The sequence below is a fragment of the Hemicordylus capensis genome, chromosome 3, assembly GCF_027244095.1.
Source record: "Hemicordylus capensis ecotype Gifberg chromosome 3, rHemCap1.1.pri, whole genome shotgun sequence".
In the NCBI taxonomy this organism is placed as follows: domain Eukaryota; kingdom Metazoa; phylum Chordata; class Lepidosauria; order Squamata; family Cordylidae; genus Hemicordylus; species Hemicordylus capensis.
The window spans coordinates 257,219,016-257,236,989 of record NC_069659.1 but is presented as its reverse complement, the minus strand read 5'-3'; the positions used below and the strand labels follow the sequence as shown (position 1 = coordinate 257,236,989).

Below are 17,974 nucleotides of genomic sequence, written 5' to 3'. Positions count from 1 at the left end.
ACTCTGAGGGATCTAATGCAGGCTTCTTTAGACAAAGAAAGTTTCACAAAAGAGATTGTCTTGAGCAAACACCTGAACAGATATGGGAAGGTAATGAGGTGAGATTTTATATTTAATGGGAGAAAGAGAGCTTGCAATCCTTTGCTTTTGTCTCTTTTCTACTTTAATCAGGTCTGCTCTGCATCTCTCTCTGCCTATGCTCCTATGCAATCAGAGAAGGGCATTTCCTCTGGCCTGTTGTAGTCCTTTGCAACAGGGATCTAAGAGGCACTTTTTAGGGAAACACCTTGCCAGAACAACCTTTTGTCTGGAATGCTGCCAGTGTTTCTGTTCCAGTCATGCTAAAGGAAGAAAATGGTTGAAAGGCTAGCTTTAGAGGTAAACTAAAGCTCCTCCAAAATGGCATAGCAAGCTTGGCTAGTAACAACAGCTTAAATCCTCTAGTAAGGGTGGGGTTTGTTTGCTTTTTTAAGGGGCAGGATTTGGTACCTGTGGAATTTTGCACTAAAAATGGGCAAGTGAAGGATAGATGTTATTTAGTATTTTGTTAAAGAGTAAAGGCAAACATTGCATCTATTTCTATTCTTGTTGGGATTTTGAGACTATAAAGCAGTAAAAAAAATTATTTATTATATTTCTATACCACCTGCTATGTATCTCTAGACAGTGTACAAAATTTAAAATATTTAACTGTTACAAATTAAAATACACAACAATAAAAACAATAGAATAAAATAGATATTAAAACAAGTTTTGAAATTATTCAAATTAATTCTAATTAAAAGCCTGAAAAAACAGGAGAGTCTTGAGGTTCTTCCCGAAAACAAACAGAGATGAGATGCTCTTATTTCAGTAGGGAGCATATTCCAAAACCCAGGGCAGCCACAGAGCAAGCCCAGTCATGGGTTGTCACCAAACGAGCCAGTGTCATCCATAACTGGACCTCGCCAGAAGATTGTAACAGGTGGCAAGGTTTATGACAAAGGAGCATCACATTATTTTTCTTTCTTTCAGTGACTATATATTTCATAACAGTATATACAAAGAGGAGAGGAGAGCTGGTCTTGTGGTAGCAAGCATGACTTGACCCCTTAGCTAAGCAGGGTCCTCTCTGGTTGCATATGAATGGGAGACTAGAAGTGTGAGCACTGTAAAATATTCCCCTCAGGAGATGAAGCCGCTCTGGGAAGAATAGAAAGTTTCAAGTTCCCTCCCTGGCTTCTCCAAGATAGGGCCGAGAGAGATTCCTGCCTGCAACCTTGGAGAAGCCACTGCCAGTCTGTGAAGACAATACTGAGCTAGATAGACCAATGGTCTGACTCAGTATATGGCAGCTTCCTATGTCGCTACATTCTAAAGATAACTTTAAAAACAAGTTCAAAACCTTTTGGTGAAACAGAATTTCAAAAAAAGTGCTGAAACTGTTAACCTGTTTATTGTGAGAACGGCCAACTGCATAATAAGATCATCATCAGAGTCAACAACTTCCTTGTTCTGTAGTCGACACCACCCACCATTGTCTGTTCTAGCTGGCAATTACAAAATGGGTGCTAATAATGCATAATACTGGTTTTAGATTCATTTTCAGTTTAGATAATATTACTTCTGTGGGAAGCACTTTGTCAAAATTGTTGTTAGGCAGGCATTCTTTCCCATTGAGTTTAAGTGTGTGTATATATGTGTGTTTTAGCGAGAACCCTCACTACATCTTGCAAGAACAGTGAAGCTCTGTTTCTCAACCAACCTAGCCAAACACTACTTAGATTACTAGCACCTTTTAAAAAAAACTAAACGAACTGTCAGTTACAGTATTTCATTCAGTTCTAATATTTATAAACACAGGCTTCATGACACAGCTTGCTTGCACACTACATTAACAACCATCCAGAAAAACTAAACTACTTCAAACATACCAGTAATAAGTCAGTTTTAAATTCAGGTTCACCATGCACAGTACCTTTTCTCTTAAACGATACGAACAAATGGAAGTTTTAAGTACTACAAAGATAACATACTGCAGCTGAAGAATATAGTATTTTGTGCAAAAATTATATCATATACAGTAACATTAGAACGACATTTTATTCCCTCTCGAGTCTCTCCTCAAATAGTTCTGTGATTTTCTTTAATGGTGTTCTATTTAACATTAAATAGAAAGGCACAATCTGGGGTACCTTAGAAAACCAATATTTCAACGCCAAATTAAATTTCAAATCCGATTGTTTTAAACTACCTGCACGTTTATTTGGAAATAAACCATACTAAGTTACATTCAAAGGTAACTTTAGATTTCACGAACGGAACCGTTTAAAGTGGTTTGACAGAACGCCATTTCAGTCGTTTTGTCTGTAAAGGTTAAAAGGAAACATTCGCCTCAGAGGAAGATTATCTTGGAGAAAATTGGAAAGATTTTTTTAAAAATTCATCACTGTACAGCTTCTCGTTTAAGTTCTTGAAGTGTCGATAACTTAAGTATGAGCAGCAGCATCCGCGTCTAGTCGCGGCTAACCAAAGTCCCATTAATTTTAATCGGACTTAGTCTGGATGTAGATCATTGTTATTAAATGCACCCAACAGGACTATTATTTATACACAACACTAGATGCTCAACCACCACGCTTCTAAGAAGCCCAAGTCTGAAGTCGTATAGAACAAACAACTTCCCCTCCTCCCTCCCATCCGGCGGGAGACGCAGAGAGATCGAATCATCGAAAACACCGAGAGCGCTTCGAGGAGTCGTCGTCGTCGTCTGTTAGAAATTGAACGTCCCTTTGGACTTGCGATTGGATTATTTTGCTGCGTACGCCCTTTCAGTTCCACCAATCAGGGCGCCCCGCGCCTCTTTTGAAAATCTACTTGTACAGTGTCCCCCTACTATAATTTATTCTTCCGCGTAAACAGACCGAAGTAGTTCTAGCAGTCTGCTTCAGCAAGTCCAGGTTCTGGGATTCGTGAGAGCTGGATTTGTTCAGCAGATGAAAAAGAGTCGCTATAGTCACTCTTAAAGGTATCTTTAGTTACCAGACGGTGGTAGGGAATTTTAATGTGGCGAAGGGATACCGGAAGTGATCAGGCCACGCCGAGTCGGCCACGGAGCGGCAATTTGAATAGCTGAGACAAGTCCCCGCGCGCGCGCTGTGTTTTCCAGTAAGTCAGTCTGTGAGAGAGGCAGGAGTGAGGCTGGGGGCTCCGCGTGTCTGAGACCCGGATGCGTGGACCCTGATTGAAGAGGCTGTGCGCAGGCAGGTGAGTGTCGTTGCGACTAAAAGATTCCGCCGCCTCTCTGAGCGGCACGGGGAGAAGAGCGCTGCTTCGAGAGGCGTCCCGGTTATTTTCTGTTTAGGAAACGGAGCTGGTTGCGGTGGCCTCTTGGGTAGTGAGGAAAGCGACTCTCTGGCAGGAGACCGGGAGAGAGAGCAGTTGATGGAGAGAGACTGATCTTCTGCGATTGGCGACCTGTGGTGGCTTGTGGGCAAACCTCTCCCGAGAAGCAAGAGTTGTGGGGAGGGAGGGGGGGTCGCGGCACGAGTGGGGGTGACGGGGGAGAAGTGGAGTGTGAGCCCTCAAAGGGGGCTGTGGAGAGACCCAGGTGAGAGGCACGTCAAATAAAGGAAGGGTTTGCAGAGGGGTACTCGTGTTCGCCTGCTGGCGCAAGCACAACAAACCATTTTGTGACACTTTAAAAAAACGGACACCTCTGTTGGGGCGTAAGTTGGAGGAGGACTGTTGGTGGTTTTGTGATAGCAAGCATGAATTGTCGGCCCCCTTTGCTGAGCAGGGTCTGCCCTGGTTGCATTTGAATGGGAGACTTGATGTGTGAGCACTAGAAGATATTCCCCTCAGAGGATGGAGCCACTCTGGGAAGAGTGTCTAGGTCCCAAGTTCCCTCCCTGGTATTTCCAAGACATGGCTGAGAAAGACTTCTCCCTGCAACCTGGGAGAAGCCACTTCCAGTCTGTGTTGATAGACAATACTGAGCTAGATGGACCAATGGTCTGACTTGGTATAAAGCAGCTTCCTATGTTCCCAAGTTTTCGAGTGCTTGAGCCCACTTGCTGCAACAGATGTGTGATGTTAGCTGTCCCCAGTCTGGCATGTGTGTGCATGCAGGGGACACACACACACACACACACACGGGTGCTACCCAAAGGGCTGTGGGATGCAAGTCTGTGACCATGCTTCTGTCATGTTTAATTGTGAAAGGGAAGGGGTTCCCAGGAAAAAAAGGACCAGAAACTGTCAGGAGAAGTTATCTGAAACCCTGGTGATTGAGAGGTTATCTGCCAGAGTATGAAGGTTTTCTGGAGGAGGAAGCCTACAACGCAAGCTCAGTAGGTGATGATGTATGTGTTCAGAAGAGGGTAGACTGTCTATATCAGGGATTCTCAACGTTGGGTCCCCAGATGTTTTTGGACTTCAACTCCCATAATCCCCAGCCCCAGTGGCCTTTGGTTGGGAATTCTGGGAGTTGAAGTCCAATTACATCTGGGGACCCAACGTTGAGAATCCCTGGTCTATATGACTTGTTAGCAACTGGCAGAGGGGAAGCATTGCTAGTCTGTTGCAGCAAAGAGAAGGTACTACAAGACTGTTTTCATGTTTTTCCTTGAAAAACTGAAAGTTTTGTGCTAGATTGCTTTGTGCAAGATAGACTGAACTTTGTGCAGAATATATCAACAAGTACAGCTCTCACACCCTAAGTGAAAATCATACCTGTAGGCCACTAAAGTTATGGTTTTCACTGAGGGTGTGAGAGGTCCTTGGTAAACTGCTAGACAAGCCCTGTCAAAGAGGAGTGCTACTTTTTGGGAAAGGACCGTAGCTTCATGGAAGAGCACCTGCTTTGCATGAAGAAGGTTCTAGATTCAATCCCTGGCATGTCCAGCTCTTGTTGCACTGCAGTTCCCATCATCCCCATCCACACTGGCCAATAATCAGATATGATGTCTAATAAGAGTTGGAGGGCCAAAGTTGATTACTAGATGGACCAATGCTCTGCTTATTATAAGGCAGCTTCCTGTTCCCTGAGAGAGATAATCTCTCATATTTTGGGGAAGGCTTTCATATTTTTGGACTTGTTACTTGTACAGGGTATGTTGCATCAAACTTCACATTCCAACAAAATGTAGCAAGTTCCTTCACTGCTAGGTTACATTGTTCATGTGCTCCCTAAATATGCGCTCTGTTGAAATAAAAGCTTCCTCTGCTTTTAGGAAGACCCTCAAGATGCTCCTGTTTTGTCAGACTTTTAACTGAAATTAATTTTAAACTGTTTAATTTGCTTTTATTTCATGATATTGTTTTAACTTCTGCAGAATTGTTTTGACTGTTTTTACTCTGTTTTACATTTGTTGGTTTAAATTATGTACACCTGGAGATGCACATATCAGGTGATATATAAATTTGACTAAATAAATATGTTCCAGTTGTGGAAGGTTATGTAGATGTGTTAATATAATTTTTTGTCTTTGGAAGGAAAATTGAATAAATAAGTTCGATCACTGACATTTTATGTGTCTAAGGCTGCAGTTCTATGCTCACTCATTTGGGAATAAGCACCATTGAACATGTCTGAATAAACATGCATAGGCTTACACTGTATGTAACTGTATGTTGAAACAAATTTAATTTTTTAAAAAAGATCTATAAGCACCAGTTCAAATATGAGGAATTTTGTACACATATGGAAACACCACCTAAAATTATGATCTTGAAAGCTGTGCAGACTAGGGATGTGCACTAAACTGGAGTTTGGAATGGAGCACAAATGCCCCGGCGTGTTCAGTCAGAACAACTGGTTGAGTCAGTGGTTCCGACAGAACAAGCTCTGAACGTTTTGAGTGTTTTGAACACCGTGAGGGCGGCATCAGGGTGGATGGTGAAAGGCAAAGCATGGTAGGCAGGGCAGCCTCGGTACAAGATGCTGGGTGGGGCGCTACTGCTCACAGAGGCTCACAGGTGTGAGCGGTAACCAGGTAATTTTAAAAGGTACCTCGCACCACCCATCTTGCCACTGCCCTCACAAAAACATTCTAATGTGGAATGGGATCGTTCCATTCCAAACTTGAAACAGGCCCTTCATTTGACCAGTGTCTGTTTTACTTTTATTATTTATTTATTTATTTGATTTCTATACTGCCCTTCCAAAAATGGCTCAGAGCGGTTTACACAGAGAAATAAATACATAAGTGCTTGAAACAGTTTGTTTCGAGCTAGAAACATTCTGCACATCCGTAGTGCAAAGGTTGTGCATGTTGATAAATGATTATTGCATATGTGCCTGTTTATATGCACAGCAAAATAATGTATGTGCATCTGTCACCATAAAGTTTCTCTTAGAGATCATGTTGACTTTTCCTCATGCAGAAGTGCTATACCCTTTTTCAGGTGTCTTCTGTATCTAAATTATGTACTACTTGTTCAGAGTGGGAAACACTCTGTTACTCATGATTTACTCTTCCAGTTCCTTCCCCATTTCATTATTTGCCCAGCACAAAGGAAGTAGGAGGGTGTACACTGGCCCAGGAGGAGGAACTTGGTGTTTGCAGTGAATGTCTGTGCACATGTTTAGTGCAGTGGCAGCTGTTCTCCCTCCCCACAAAAAGTGCACAAAGGGGTAGGGGAGATTTGGAGCCCTGCATCAGTTGTGCCTAGGTCTTGGACTGCCACTGTTCTTATAAAGTCAAACAGATGAGACTTACACATGCCACTTAATGTTTGCAATACATTGTCGTCCTGAAGCTATGTACACAAACATATTGCTTCAGAGATCAGCAACAAATAGTCACTTTTCATAATTGTGTGTCTGTTTGAAATTATAATATTCTAAGGACTATATTGTAAATATTCATTCTATAATTGATGCTGTATTTTCTAGTTGCATTGATTAAAATAATATTTTCCCACACATTGTCTTATTGCAGTAGTAACAGTGTGTTTCTTAACAATATGGATACATTGCAGTTCTAGAAAGCTAAAATCCTTTGTGTACCCTCTTAATAGAAAAATATTTTCTATACAGGATAATTAGGTAAAGAGCTTCTAACTTTGATCTTTCTTACATATAAGGTCTTCAAATGCGGAGATGCCGCTTTTTGGAAAAATTGTTGTCATTAAAAGGAATGGGACTGATGGCACTCATTTCCCACTGACTGCAAACATCTGCCTATTTGGAAGGTAAGATTTAATGCCACTAGGAAATATAGATTCTTTGTTGGAATCCCATTGTAAACTCTGTATGCATCATGGAAAATCATAACACCTTTTTAAAATACTAAAAGTTCAAATAGTCTCATAGCAAACTCTCAAGTATCTCCCTTATATTACCTCCTTGCACCAGCTTATCAGCTCAAGATATTCTCACACTGGTGGAAACTGGAAGGTCTTGAAAGAAAGCAGAACAGGAAGCTTAACTGGATGTGTTACATTCTCCCCCCACCCCCCCACACACACCCTCAGGTTTGAACCTGTCTTAAGAACATAAGAACAGTCCTCCTGGATCAGGTCCAAGGCCCATCTAGTCTAGCATCCTGTTTCACACAGTGGCCCACCAGATGCCACTGGAAGCCTGCAGGGCATGCCCTCCCTTCTGCTGTTATTCCACTGCAACTGGTACTCAGAAGCATCCTGCCTTTGAGGCCTATAGCCCTCCAACTAGTAGCCGATGATAGACCTCTCCTCCATGAAGATATCCAAACCCCTCTTAAAGCCATTCAGGTTGTTGGCTGTCACCACATCTCGTGGCAGAGAATTCCACAAGTTGATTATGCGTTGTGTGAAAAAGTATTTCCGTTTGTTGGTCCTAGATTTCCTGGCAATCAATTTCATGGGATGACCCCTGGTTCTAGTGTTATGTGAGAGGGAAAATAATTTCTCTCTATCCACTTTCTCCACACCGTGCATGATTTTATAGACCTCTATCATGTCTCCCTTCATTATATCTTTTTTCTAAACTAAACAGCCCCAGTTGTAGCCTTGCCTCATAAGAAAAGTGTTCTAGGCCCCTGATTATCTTGGTTGCCCTCTTCTGCACCTTTTCCAGTTCTACAATGTCTTAAGTGGAAATACAATGGAAATTAATGAAAAGGTTTCTCATTTAAATGAGCATGTTTTGAATGGCTCAGATGGGGTAGGAAAGAGTTACTTCCTACTGGAGATAGAAGCATGTGTAATGCTGCAGAATTAATGTTGTTTGGAGTTTGCCTACTTAAGGAATTCAGCCTGTAACTTTGCTACTAATGTTAAGTAGCATGAAAGCAAACATAATGAAACTGTTGGTCTTAGATTTAACCCCTGGAGAGTGCTATTTTTTTCTTCTTTGGAGAAGTTTTTTAGTATTAAACTTTACCTGAAAATTAAGCTTGACAAGGGGTGCAAAACTCAAATGTCCCAATGGGCTGAAACCAACCATGAGTTGGTGTGTGTGGGCCGAAGTCAATTTTTAGGCCCTAAATGTTGGGCATTGATTATTAATGAAATGTTGTTTAATAGTAAATAAATAAAATTAAAATTAAATTCATTTAAATGAATTTAGTTAAAATTAACTGTTAAAGCTCTGGCAGGCCAAAAATCTGCTAAGCAGGGACAGCTCAAGGCACTTCAGTGCAAAATATTGCTGCCACCTCCAGCACACAGAAGGAAGAGAGGTTGTATAGAACAGATGGGATAAAGCAAATCCTGCTTTTGGTAGGTAGGGTGTATATCGCCTCAGGGGAAATGAGATTTGGTTGCGGGGGAAATGCGTTTGGGTAGGGGGTTCTGGGAACGGGGATTAAAAAAAAAAGATCAGAATTTCCCCCCAAAGACATTTTACATTATAACAACATAGGCATTACAACTCCATTATCCCTTATTCCTGACCACACTGCTCCCCAGGCTGTCCTTCCCCCTCACCAACACTCTTCCAAACCCCAAGGGGGAGATGTATGCATTTTTAAAAACAATTCTTACAAATGATTTGCTGATATCTCAGGAGTTTACCCTGTAGTTGCCCAGGGTAACTGGGATGTAGATGTCCTTACAGGGTAACTGTCCTTAGCTAGGCATCAGATCTAGGCATCCAGCATCTGATTTTTTCTGAGGTGGTAAATCAGCCTTGTGACGGGTCACATGACTGAATGCTCCACATCTGGGGTGGGCGGCAGGAGCCGTGGTGAGGTACCATGATGCTGCTCATGTCCTGTGGCCCGTCACCCTGACTCCTGAGCCCCTCTGCTCTAGTCGGAGGCTGCTACGGGACAGGCGCCACTAACCATCCCCCTGCTCTCGAGTTGGGCAGGCAGCAGGAGCATCTCGCCTCCTCCACTGCCCATATCAACAGGCTGGGAATGAGGGTGTGCCTTCACCCTTTGTTTTCATAAGGCTGAATTTGCACCCTTATTGCCAGAAAGCTCCTGACCCGGAAGAAGGCGGAGGGGCTCGGGGGAGGTGAGCAGTGTGCCGCCTTGCCACCCATCCAGTTTGGGAATGTGGAGAGGGATGGTGAGCAGCTTCTGGTGCCTGCAGCAGCTCCTATAGCACCCTCCCCCTAACTAGAACAGGAAGGATCGGGAGCCAGGGTGAGTGGCCATGGGAGGCAAGCAGTGCTACACCTGCAGCAGCACACCACTTTGCCACCATTCCTGCCAACCACCCACCCACGGGAGGGGAGTATTGGTGTTGGCCTCATTCTATTGTGGGCTGGTCAGAACCTTCCAACGGGTTGTGCAGCCCTGAGCTTGGTTGTTGGATCTTGTCACTTCACACAAGCCAAGGATATTAGCATTGTTTTGTTTATTATTTCAGCTCTTCACTGGTTCTGCTGCAGTAGTTGCTCTAAATTAACATAATCCTTTTCTGAGTGTTTCTAGATGTCAACAGACGCTTATTGATTCAAGACAATTGTGGTTTCTAATCTTTGAGCTAGTCCCATCTCACTTTTGATGACTGGATGCAGTCATCCTGGATGCAGGATGAATCTCTTTCATGCCTCTGAGGCTAGCAAGACAGTAGCATGTCTTGAGGAGGAGAGCTGGTCTTGTGGTAGCAAGCATGACTTGTCCCCATAGCTAAGTAGGGACTGCCCTGGTTGAATCTGAATGGGAGACTTGATGTGTGAGCACTGTAAGATATTCCCCTCAGGGGATGGAACCACTCTGGGAAGAACAGAAAGTTTCAAGTTCCCTTCCTGGCTTCTCCAAGATAGGGCTGAGAGAGATTCCTGCCTGTAACCTTGGAGAAGCTGCTGCCAGTCTGTGAAGACAATACTGAGCTAGATAGACCAATGGTCTGACTCAGTATATAGCAGTTTCCTATGTAGGCTTTCTTGTTGTACTGTGTTAACAGGTCTTGAAGAAGCAAGAAGGAATCTCTGGTATATACAACATAGCCTTAAGTTATATACAATGGAGACTATTCTAGATCAATCCTGGCCATCTGCACTCTGTCCTTGAATGCTTTGCTCAGGCAAAGAAACAAAGATTGGATCTTGGCCTGAACTGAGTGCTATGCAAAACAGTGGTTAACAGAATGGAAGTGTAATTGCATGAAGAACACTCAACTCAGATATGGATAGGCAGTGGGAATTGGAATCTATTTTATGTCCCTGTATTCTGGGGCAATGTGAAGTAGCTACTGAAGCAATCACTTCTCTCTTTACAATTTGGTCTAGAATGCAAAGGTGCCACTGTGTTTGGTACTACTCTTATTAAATATAGTTCTTTTTGTCATGATTTCTGTTTTAGATATTACTCCTCTTGTTTTTAGATACCCAAATAATTCTGATGAGTTTTACATAAACCTATTTCTCTCTGATAAACACACCGATGTCTTACATCAGGTAGTCAGATTATGTATGGCTACGATTAAGATCCTTTCTCTGTGATTAAGGTCCTTGTTCTTATTCTATCCCAGAATGCTTGCTCAGGCAAAGAAACAAAAATGGGACAAACCAAAACATGTGCATACACTTTTCAACATTAAAAAAACATTCGTGTACATAAACTCATATGGGAACTTCTTGTTTGATGATAAACATAATAATAATAATAATAGTAGTAGTAATAATAATCTATATATATATTTCTCCTGGGTGTGCCAGGGGAAATGCAGCCCAGCTGATTGGCTGGGCTGCGGAGGCGCCTGATTGGCTGGCGCACCCAGGAGAATTGCCTGGCTGGGCAGATGCTAGGCGGCGGGCCCGGCCATGCAAGGCGGCGGCTGGCAGGCCCAGCCTGGCTGCAGATGTGAGGTGGCGGGGCGGGGGCCGGACAGTGCGGTGGTGGCGGCGGCAGGCCCAGCCCGGCCACATGGTGAAGAGGTTGCGGCGGGCCCGGCCAGGCTGCGGGGTGGCGACGCGGCGACAGGTCCGGCCGCGGCACTCGGCCCGGCAGCCTGGGCTTGGCACTCGGCCTGGCCGGAGACTGGGGTAGATGGGGGTTGGGGAGAGGTAGCCGGCCCCAAAGAGCGAACAGATGCTCTGTGTGGGGGTTGGCTAGTAATAATAATAATTAGTAGTAGTAGTAGTAGTAGTAGTAGTAGTTCTGCCTGTTAGAATCTGCCCTTTCTTTTATTAGTAAACTAGTTAGGTAGATTTCAAGGTTTTCTATATTTTTGTATTTGAAAAGAAACATGGCAAGTTTTCAGAGGTGGTACATAGGTACGTAACCTGCACATATAAATATGATAATTGTGTGATTTATATTTAAAGGAAAAAAGAGTGTGACATCCGAATCCAGCTTCCTCAGGTTTCCAAAGAACATTGTAAAATTGAAGTCAATGAAAACAAAGAGGTATGTGCGACAGAGAGATCAAGATCAATCTTTATTTTACGTTTAGATCAAATACAAGGTTTAAAAACAGCAACAAAAACAAAAGTATTACAACCCACTGGATTATGGCTGAATCATTTGATGTATTTTCACTGCTGCTACACAAAACTTAGCTACCATACGGGCTGTAGTTTGATTTGTATCTGAAAGCAGTAATGTAATATAAAATCCCTCCAGTATATCTGGGAACCTCAGCAATAGAGGGGTGATATACTTTGTATGGGAGTCCTTATAAAAGGGACAATACAGCAGAACATACTGTATTGTTTCTCTCTCCTTTGACTTGCATGGGCAAGTTCGCTCCGCTAATGGCACTTTGTAGTATCTACCCTGTAGGAGTGCAGAAGGGAGAACATTATGTCTAGCCCTAAAGAATTCCTTCTGCAACCTGAAAAAAGTAAGCATTGTTAGATAGTTTGGGTGTGGGTGTGTACACACACACACACACACACACACACAGTTGATTTGATACATCTGGCAACAACTCTTTGTGTTAACTGACTGAGCTGGAAATTTTTGATTTGTTTTTAGGCAACGCTAATTAATTTAAGCACTGTAAATCCAACACAACTGAATGGAAGTTTCTTTGAGCATCCCACAAACTTAAAGCATGGAGATCTACTGACTATTATTGATCGATCTTTCAGGTAGGTAACAGTGATGTATACAAATATGGATACACTTAAGTAAAAGAGACTCTGCAATGGTGTTACCTATGTTGGATACATTTGCTTGAGGTCATAGTGGTGACTGATAACATCTATTAAATCAGTAGAGTTGCACACAAGGTGAGAGACAACTAGTAGTTCAGACATGCAGATTGTGGCTCACCCAGCTGCCTATGGTAACTAACGGTTTATAGGTTAGTGCTGGATCTTGCTTTCTTGGTCACCCTTCAAAGATTTTTTTTTTTTAAGGCTCTGTATCAAGCATAACGTTAATCAAACCCCCATATTTAAGCTGGGACTTGCTTTTGCTATCTCCCTGTTCCAACATACAGTGTATCTCCCCATAGCCAGTAACTTCAGCCACCTACTCTTAAATAAAGCACCTCCCACGCACCCAAACAAAAACATTCTGCAGAGAGGAGAGAGAAACGTGTCTAGACTCCAAGAAAAACTCAGCTGGGGTAAGGGGAGAGAACATGTTAAACGACTATAAGCAGTGTCAGGGAATCTACAATGTAAATCCTGGATCACAGATGAAGGAAAGTGGCAAGATAAAAAGGGATGAATGAATTTATTATTGCGGTCATTGACCAAGAATCAAAAATAAAATGGAAGATAAAATTAAAGTAGAAATAATTTTATTTTAAAGGATTGGGTAATAGAGTATCAAAACACATACATACAGAAGTCTTAATTACAATTAATCATCTGCTCTCGTCTCACTTTGCATTCTGCAGCATAGAATCTTGCTACCCCAGCTGTAATTGCTATATACTGGTCTGCCCGAAGAAAGGAAATATGATACTCTTCTGATTGACCTGGCATGTTTTTTTAGAAGTGGTTCAGTCCAGGCAATGCAAATGTCCCTATATAAACAGCATAAAAGCACATGTGAGATGGACGAACTACATGGACATAGCCAATTCTTGAGCGGTATTCTCTTAAATCTGCCATCCAAAGTGGCAGAAGGCAGGGCATTAAACTGTGCCAGTGAGATTGCTCTCCTCTGGTTTAGAGTGGTCAAGTCTGTATGGTACGCCGCTAGCTGAGGGTAGCAAAATAAAAAGGAGAGAGAAGCAGTGAGAAGTTTTGTGTTTGGGTGAGAAAGACGTGTATGAAAAACTTCCTGTTCCCCTAATCTTGAATGAAAAATTTAAGAAAACCATTTAAAAAATTCTTTTGCAGTGTGAATGCTCAGGAGAAGATGTAGTCATGAGATCAGATTTCTCCCTCTGCCCCTTCTCTCACCCCCAACAAAGGGGCAGGGGGAAACGAAGCCCTCAGCAAAGCTTGGAATAAATTACTAGAAATTAAGTCCATTGATTGCACTGGAGCTTACTTCTGAGTAAACACACATAGGAATCGGGACCAGCAACGATCCAGTGAAAGAATGTGGGTTCTCTCTTTTTTTTCTTCCTCCCAGTCCCTCAGCAAAGCATATAAGGGGGAATCCTTTTGAGAGGACAACCCCAAGGAGAACCCCATTTATTTCTCTGGGGCTTAAAGGTAAAGTTATGTCGACTCCTGGCGACCGGCGACCAATGTGATTTTCTTTGGTAGAATACTTCTGGGTAAAAATATATAGCACTGGGATCATGCTAGGAAGGTCTAATCCATGCTTGGAAGTTCTGAAGAAGGAATGTCAAGGAAATCCTAAAACCTATTCCCAATAAGCACCAAGAAACCACCATTCTGGTGCAGACTGTTCTTGAACATGGAGGTTCTACATCAGAGTCAAACTGCCAGTGAATGTGGAAACCTCACTTGTCCATACTTAAGAAATGAAGCCTCTATATTTACAGGTGGTTTGGCTCTCATGTGGAACTTCCATGTTCAAGGGCAGTCTACACCACAATAATAGTTTGTTGGCACTGCATGGGAATGGTTTTTGGGATTTTCTTGCTGCACTTCTTTGGAGCTTTCTGGAAGCAAGTAGCTGAGCACTGTGAAAAAGGATGCCAGGCTGGAGTACGCATGTCTTTTCAAGCAGTATTTTGATAACTGAACCTTAAATTCTGTGTGCACACCTAGAAGGAAGTAAACATTAAAGTCAGTGGGACTTGCTTCCATGTACACTGCTGGAATTAGTGTCAAAATATTAACTTTCACTGCTCTAAATAATTGCCTTTTTAACAGGTTTGAATATCCACCTCTGTCACTTCCACGGAAGAGACTTTCCAGATCTCAAGAAAAGGAAACATTACAGGTAGCTTTGTGATGCTAATAGTTCATGTGTTCATATTTCACTGACTTGAAAGAAATGTGCTGGGAAAATGACAGGTTGTAATTGAGATAGTTGCATGTTCACTAATAATTAGTGGCCCAGATGTTTTGCTTGTCTTAATAGCCAGGCATCGTTTGTGGTAGTGCCAACTCCTTCCTTGTGCAGAATCCTCTGGCAAACGGTTTCTTTCTTATTGCTGGACTTTGGAAAAGAAAGTGAACAGAATTTAAAACTGGATGGAAACCTCTTTTTCAGTTTTTTGTGGTAGCGGAAAACAATAGTAGTAATTCTCTTAAACTGATTAGAGATTGGCACTGTCCTTCATTTGAAATACAGGTAGATTTCATCCGTGGGGCTTCCGTTCTTGCAGATTACCACAGGTAACAAAACCACAGATAATGAAGCATTGAAGTCAATGGGATCACATGGGTTAGGTTCTGAGACTTCAAAAATAGTACTGAAAAGCGGCAAACCCCCACGAAAACGGCCAAATAAAGTGCCCTGCTGTGCTCTGCGGGTCTTCGATATCCCCCTCAAGCCCCAAACCCCCATAATTCTGTGAAAAATCACATTTTATTTTTGCTTCTGTTTTTGTTTTGTTTTTTTAACAAATGAGAGACAAAATGATTCTTCTTCCTAAAATGGCAGCTGGAAAAGACCTCTGAGGTCATTTCTGGCCACTGCCAACCTGCAAATACGTGAGTTTAGCACACACACACCCGGCGCATGCCCAGGTTGGGTGTCTTATTACCTGGCCGTGGATACACAAATCCATGGATGGTGAATCCACTGATAGAGAAGTTTTCCTGAATGACATGGCAACGTATTGTCTCATCTGAGTTTGAAATGTTCCCCCTTCTGTAAGAATATTTTGGATAATAAACCCTTACTGTTTCTCTTCAACTTAATTAATAACTCAAAATCTGGGAGTTCGAGTATGAAACATTGTGTGCTGAGTTTTGATATAGTTTCTAACTTGCCAGTGATAGAAACATATGCTCATTATTTTTCTCTTTGCTTACAACGTACTTATACATTGATCTTGTGGTTGTACATCCCAGAATCTGACTAACTTAAGTATAACCTATACTGATTTTTCAGATCAAGAAAATGCTTTCTCCTGTGTTCAGTATAATTCACTGGGAACTTGGGGGAGGGAATCTTTTTGCTGACAGTTGCCACTTTTGGCCAGACTTAGACCCCTGCAATTAGTCTTCCCATGTTAAATTTATTCATCATGAGTCCAGGGCTGCACTGACCGAAGCGAAGAAGCTCCAATTTATTGGGGCTTAGGATCTCCTTAAAGAATGCTTTAAAGGTATCCAAAGGAAATACATAAGGCAGGGCTGCATAACCTTGGCCCTCCAGCTATTGTTGGATTACAGCTACCATCATCCCAGCCACAGTGGCCAATAGGGATGATGGAAGTCGCAGCTGAACAGCTGGAGGGCTGAAGTTGTTCAGCCCTGATATAACAGAAGTAAAAATACAAATATGCTTGGTTCACTGCCTTAAGGGGAAAAAGGGATAGCATAAAATGCGATAAGTGAGGGGTGTTCTAAAAAAGAGCAGCTTAGTACAAATTATCCTAAGCAATCTATGCAATTATTCTGTAATGTGTCCCATTATAATCCTTGATTTCATTGGGATGCATATACAGCTACTGCATTCACAAATCTTTTCCCCTCAGAAGTAATAACTTATTGTGGATGTATATTTGTAACATAATTTTTCATGAGTCTTTAATCATTTTTATACAGTGCAGGTTTGCATTCTAATTCTAAGGTGTTTGGATTTTTTGTGCTTATGCAAGAATAGATATTTTCAAAGGTGACAGATTATTTTTTAAATAGTTTTTTCTCAGTTGCTGGAGGACAGGGACATCTCTATGGGATATCCCCTTTTGGGAGCTCTGAGGCAGGACAGATTTGATTGGATAAAAAGAAAGACACGCCTTCCTGAGCCCGAGGGGGATAACCCCTCCTCAGTTCTTTCTGTCCTCAGCAGCTCCAGGCAGCTTCTTCTTCTCTTCCTGGTTTTTTCCAGCGTTTTTTTTCCACCTTATCCTGCTGTTTTTCCTTCACATTTCTCTCCTAGCTCTCCTTCTCCAATATCTTCAACATTTCTATAACACACAAAAAAGCAACTTTGTCTCCTTCTCTCTACTTCATCCCTCCGGTGCATGGAGCAGAGCTTCTGGGGCAGGAGAATCATCATAGTCCCAAGGGGAGCAAATCAGAGAGACTTTGGACCGGGGCATTCACAGCCCTTCCACGGCCCGCCTTCCACCTGGCAAGCTCCTGCAGCAGCAGCAACGGCCACCGAACAGCCGCCCACTTTTCTTGCTGCCATGCCGCCAGCCGCCCGAAGTCCCTGCTGCTATAGTGACGGCCGCTTCTCAGCCTCCCACGCCACCAATTCTGCTGCGTGTCTCCAGCCCCCAGGCTGAGAGACGCGATCTACTGCGGCCCGCCGCCTAAAAATTCTGGAGAGAGCAGCACACGGAGAGGGGGAGATAACCTTTTCTAGGTGCCCTGTGGCTAACGCACCACCGACTTCGGAGGAGATTCGCCTGATCAGCCTCTGTGCAAAAAGCAGTGAGTCAATCAAAATGATGGTTTCCTCCCCAATGCCCTCAGAAAGGGCGGGCACTTCTAACAGAACTAATACGCTCCATGGGTGGGCTCTGGGGACAAGCGACAACCTTTCTCCTCGCATAAGCAATTGGGGTCTGGCACCAAGTTCTCTTCCTCCATTTTGAGCGCGGCAAACCTAGTGGCTGCTGCCAACCAGAGCCCTGCCATCTCTTTACCTAAAGTAATTCCTCCAGAATGGCAGACATGGTTTAGAAACGCAATAGTGGATACCATTCAACAGGTCAGACCACCCAAGAAAGCAAAAAAGGCCAAAAAGAGAACTAGACAGAGATCACCCAGCCCTAGTTCCTCCTCTGGTGCCTCACCCAGCCCTCCCCCCACAAAAGCGAAGGCAAAACAGAAACATGAGCTTCCATCCGCAAGGGCTGCTGAACGAGAAGTTCACTCCTCAGATGCTTCTGACCATGATCAGGAACTCCCCCATCACTCTGACCCAGACTCAGATGCGCGTGCCCCCCCAGGAGAGAGGAGGGCGAATGGTCTGAAGAGGACGAGGAACTGTCCTCCCCAGTATCCCAGCGCTTATTTGTAGCAGAGGACTTTACCACACTCATGGGAAAAATTAAGACAATTGGCCTAAAGACTAAAGATACTCAGGGATCTGAGTCCACAGAAAAG

General features: G+C 43.0%; 1 protein-coding gene across 2 annotated transcripts in view; it reads left to right on the top strand.

The window, feature by feature from the left end:
* Positions 1–3,037: 3,037 nt before the first annotated feature.
* The window catches only part of MKI67 (marker of proliferation Ki-67), a 49,598-nt gene continuing 34,661 nt past the window's right edge, over positions 3,038–17,974 (top strand). Inside the window, exons 1-5 of one of the 2 annotated variants that reach the window (XM_053310046.1) lie at positions 3,038–3,246; positions 7,069–7,176; positions 11,687–11,768; positions 12,339–12,454; positions 14,612–14,681. In XM_053310046.1, coding sequence (XP_053166021.1) covers positions 7,085–7,176; positions 11,687–11,768; positions 12,339–12,454; positions 14,612–14,681 — 360 coding nt within the window. In that variant the 5' untranslated portion in view covers positions 3,038–3,246; positions 7,069–7,084. Of the gene's footprint in view, positions 3,247–3,554; positions 3,590–7,068; positions 7,177–11,686; positions 11,769–12,338; positions 12,455–14,611; positions 14,682–17,974 lie in introns of those variants that run through there. The other variant, XM_053310047.1, reaches the window with a different exon arrangement.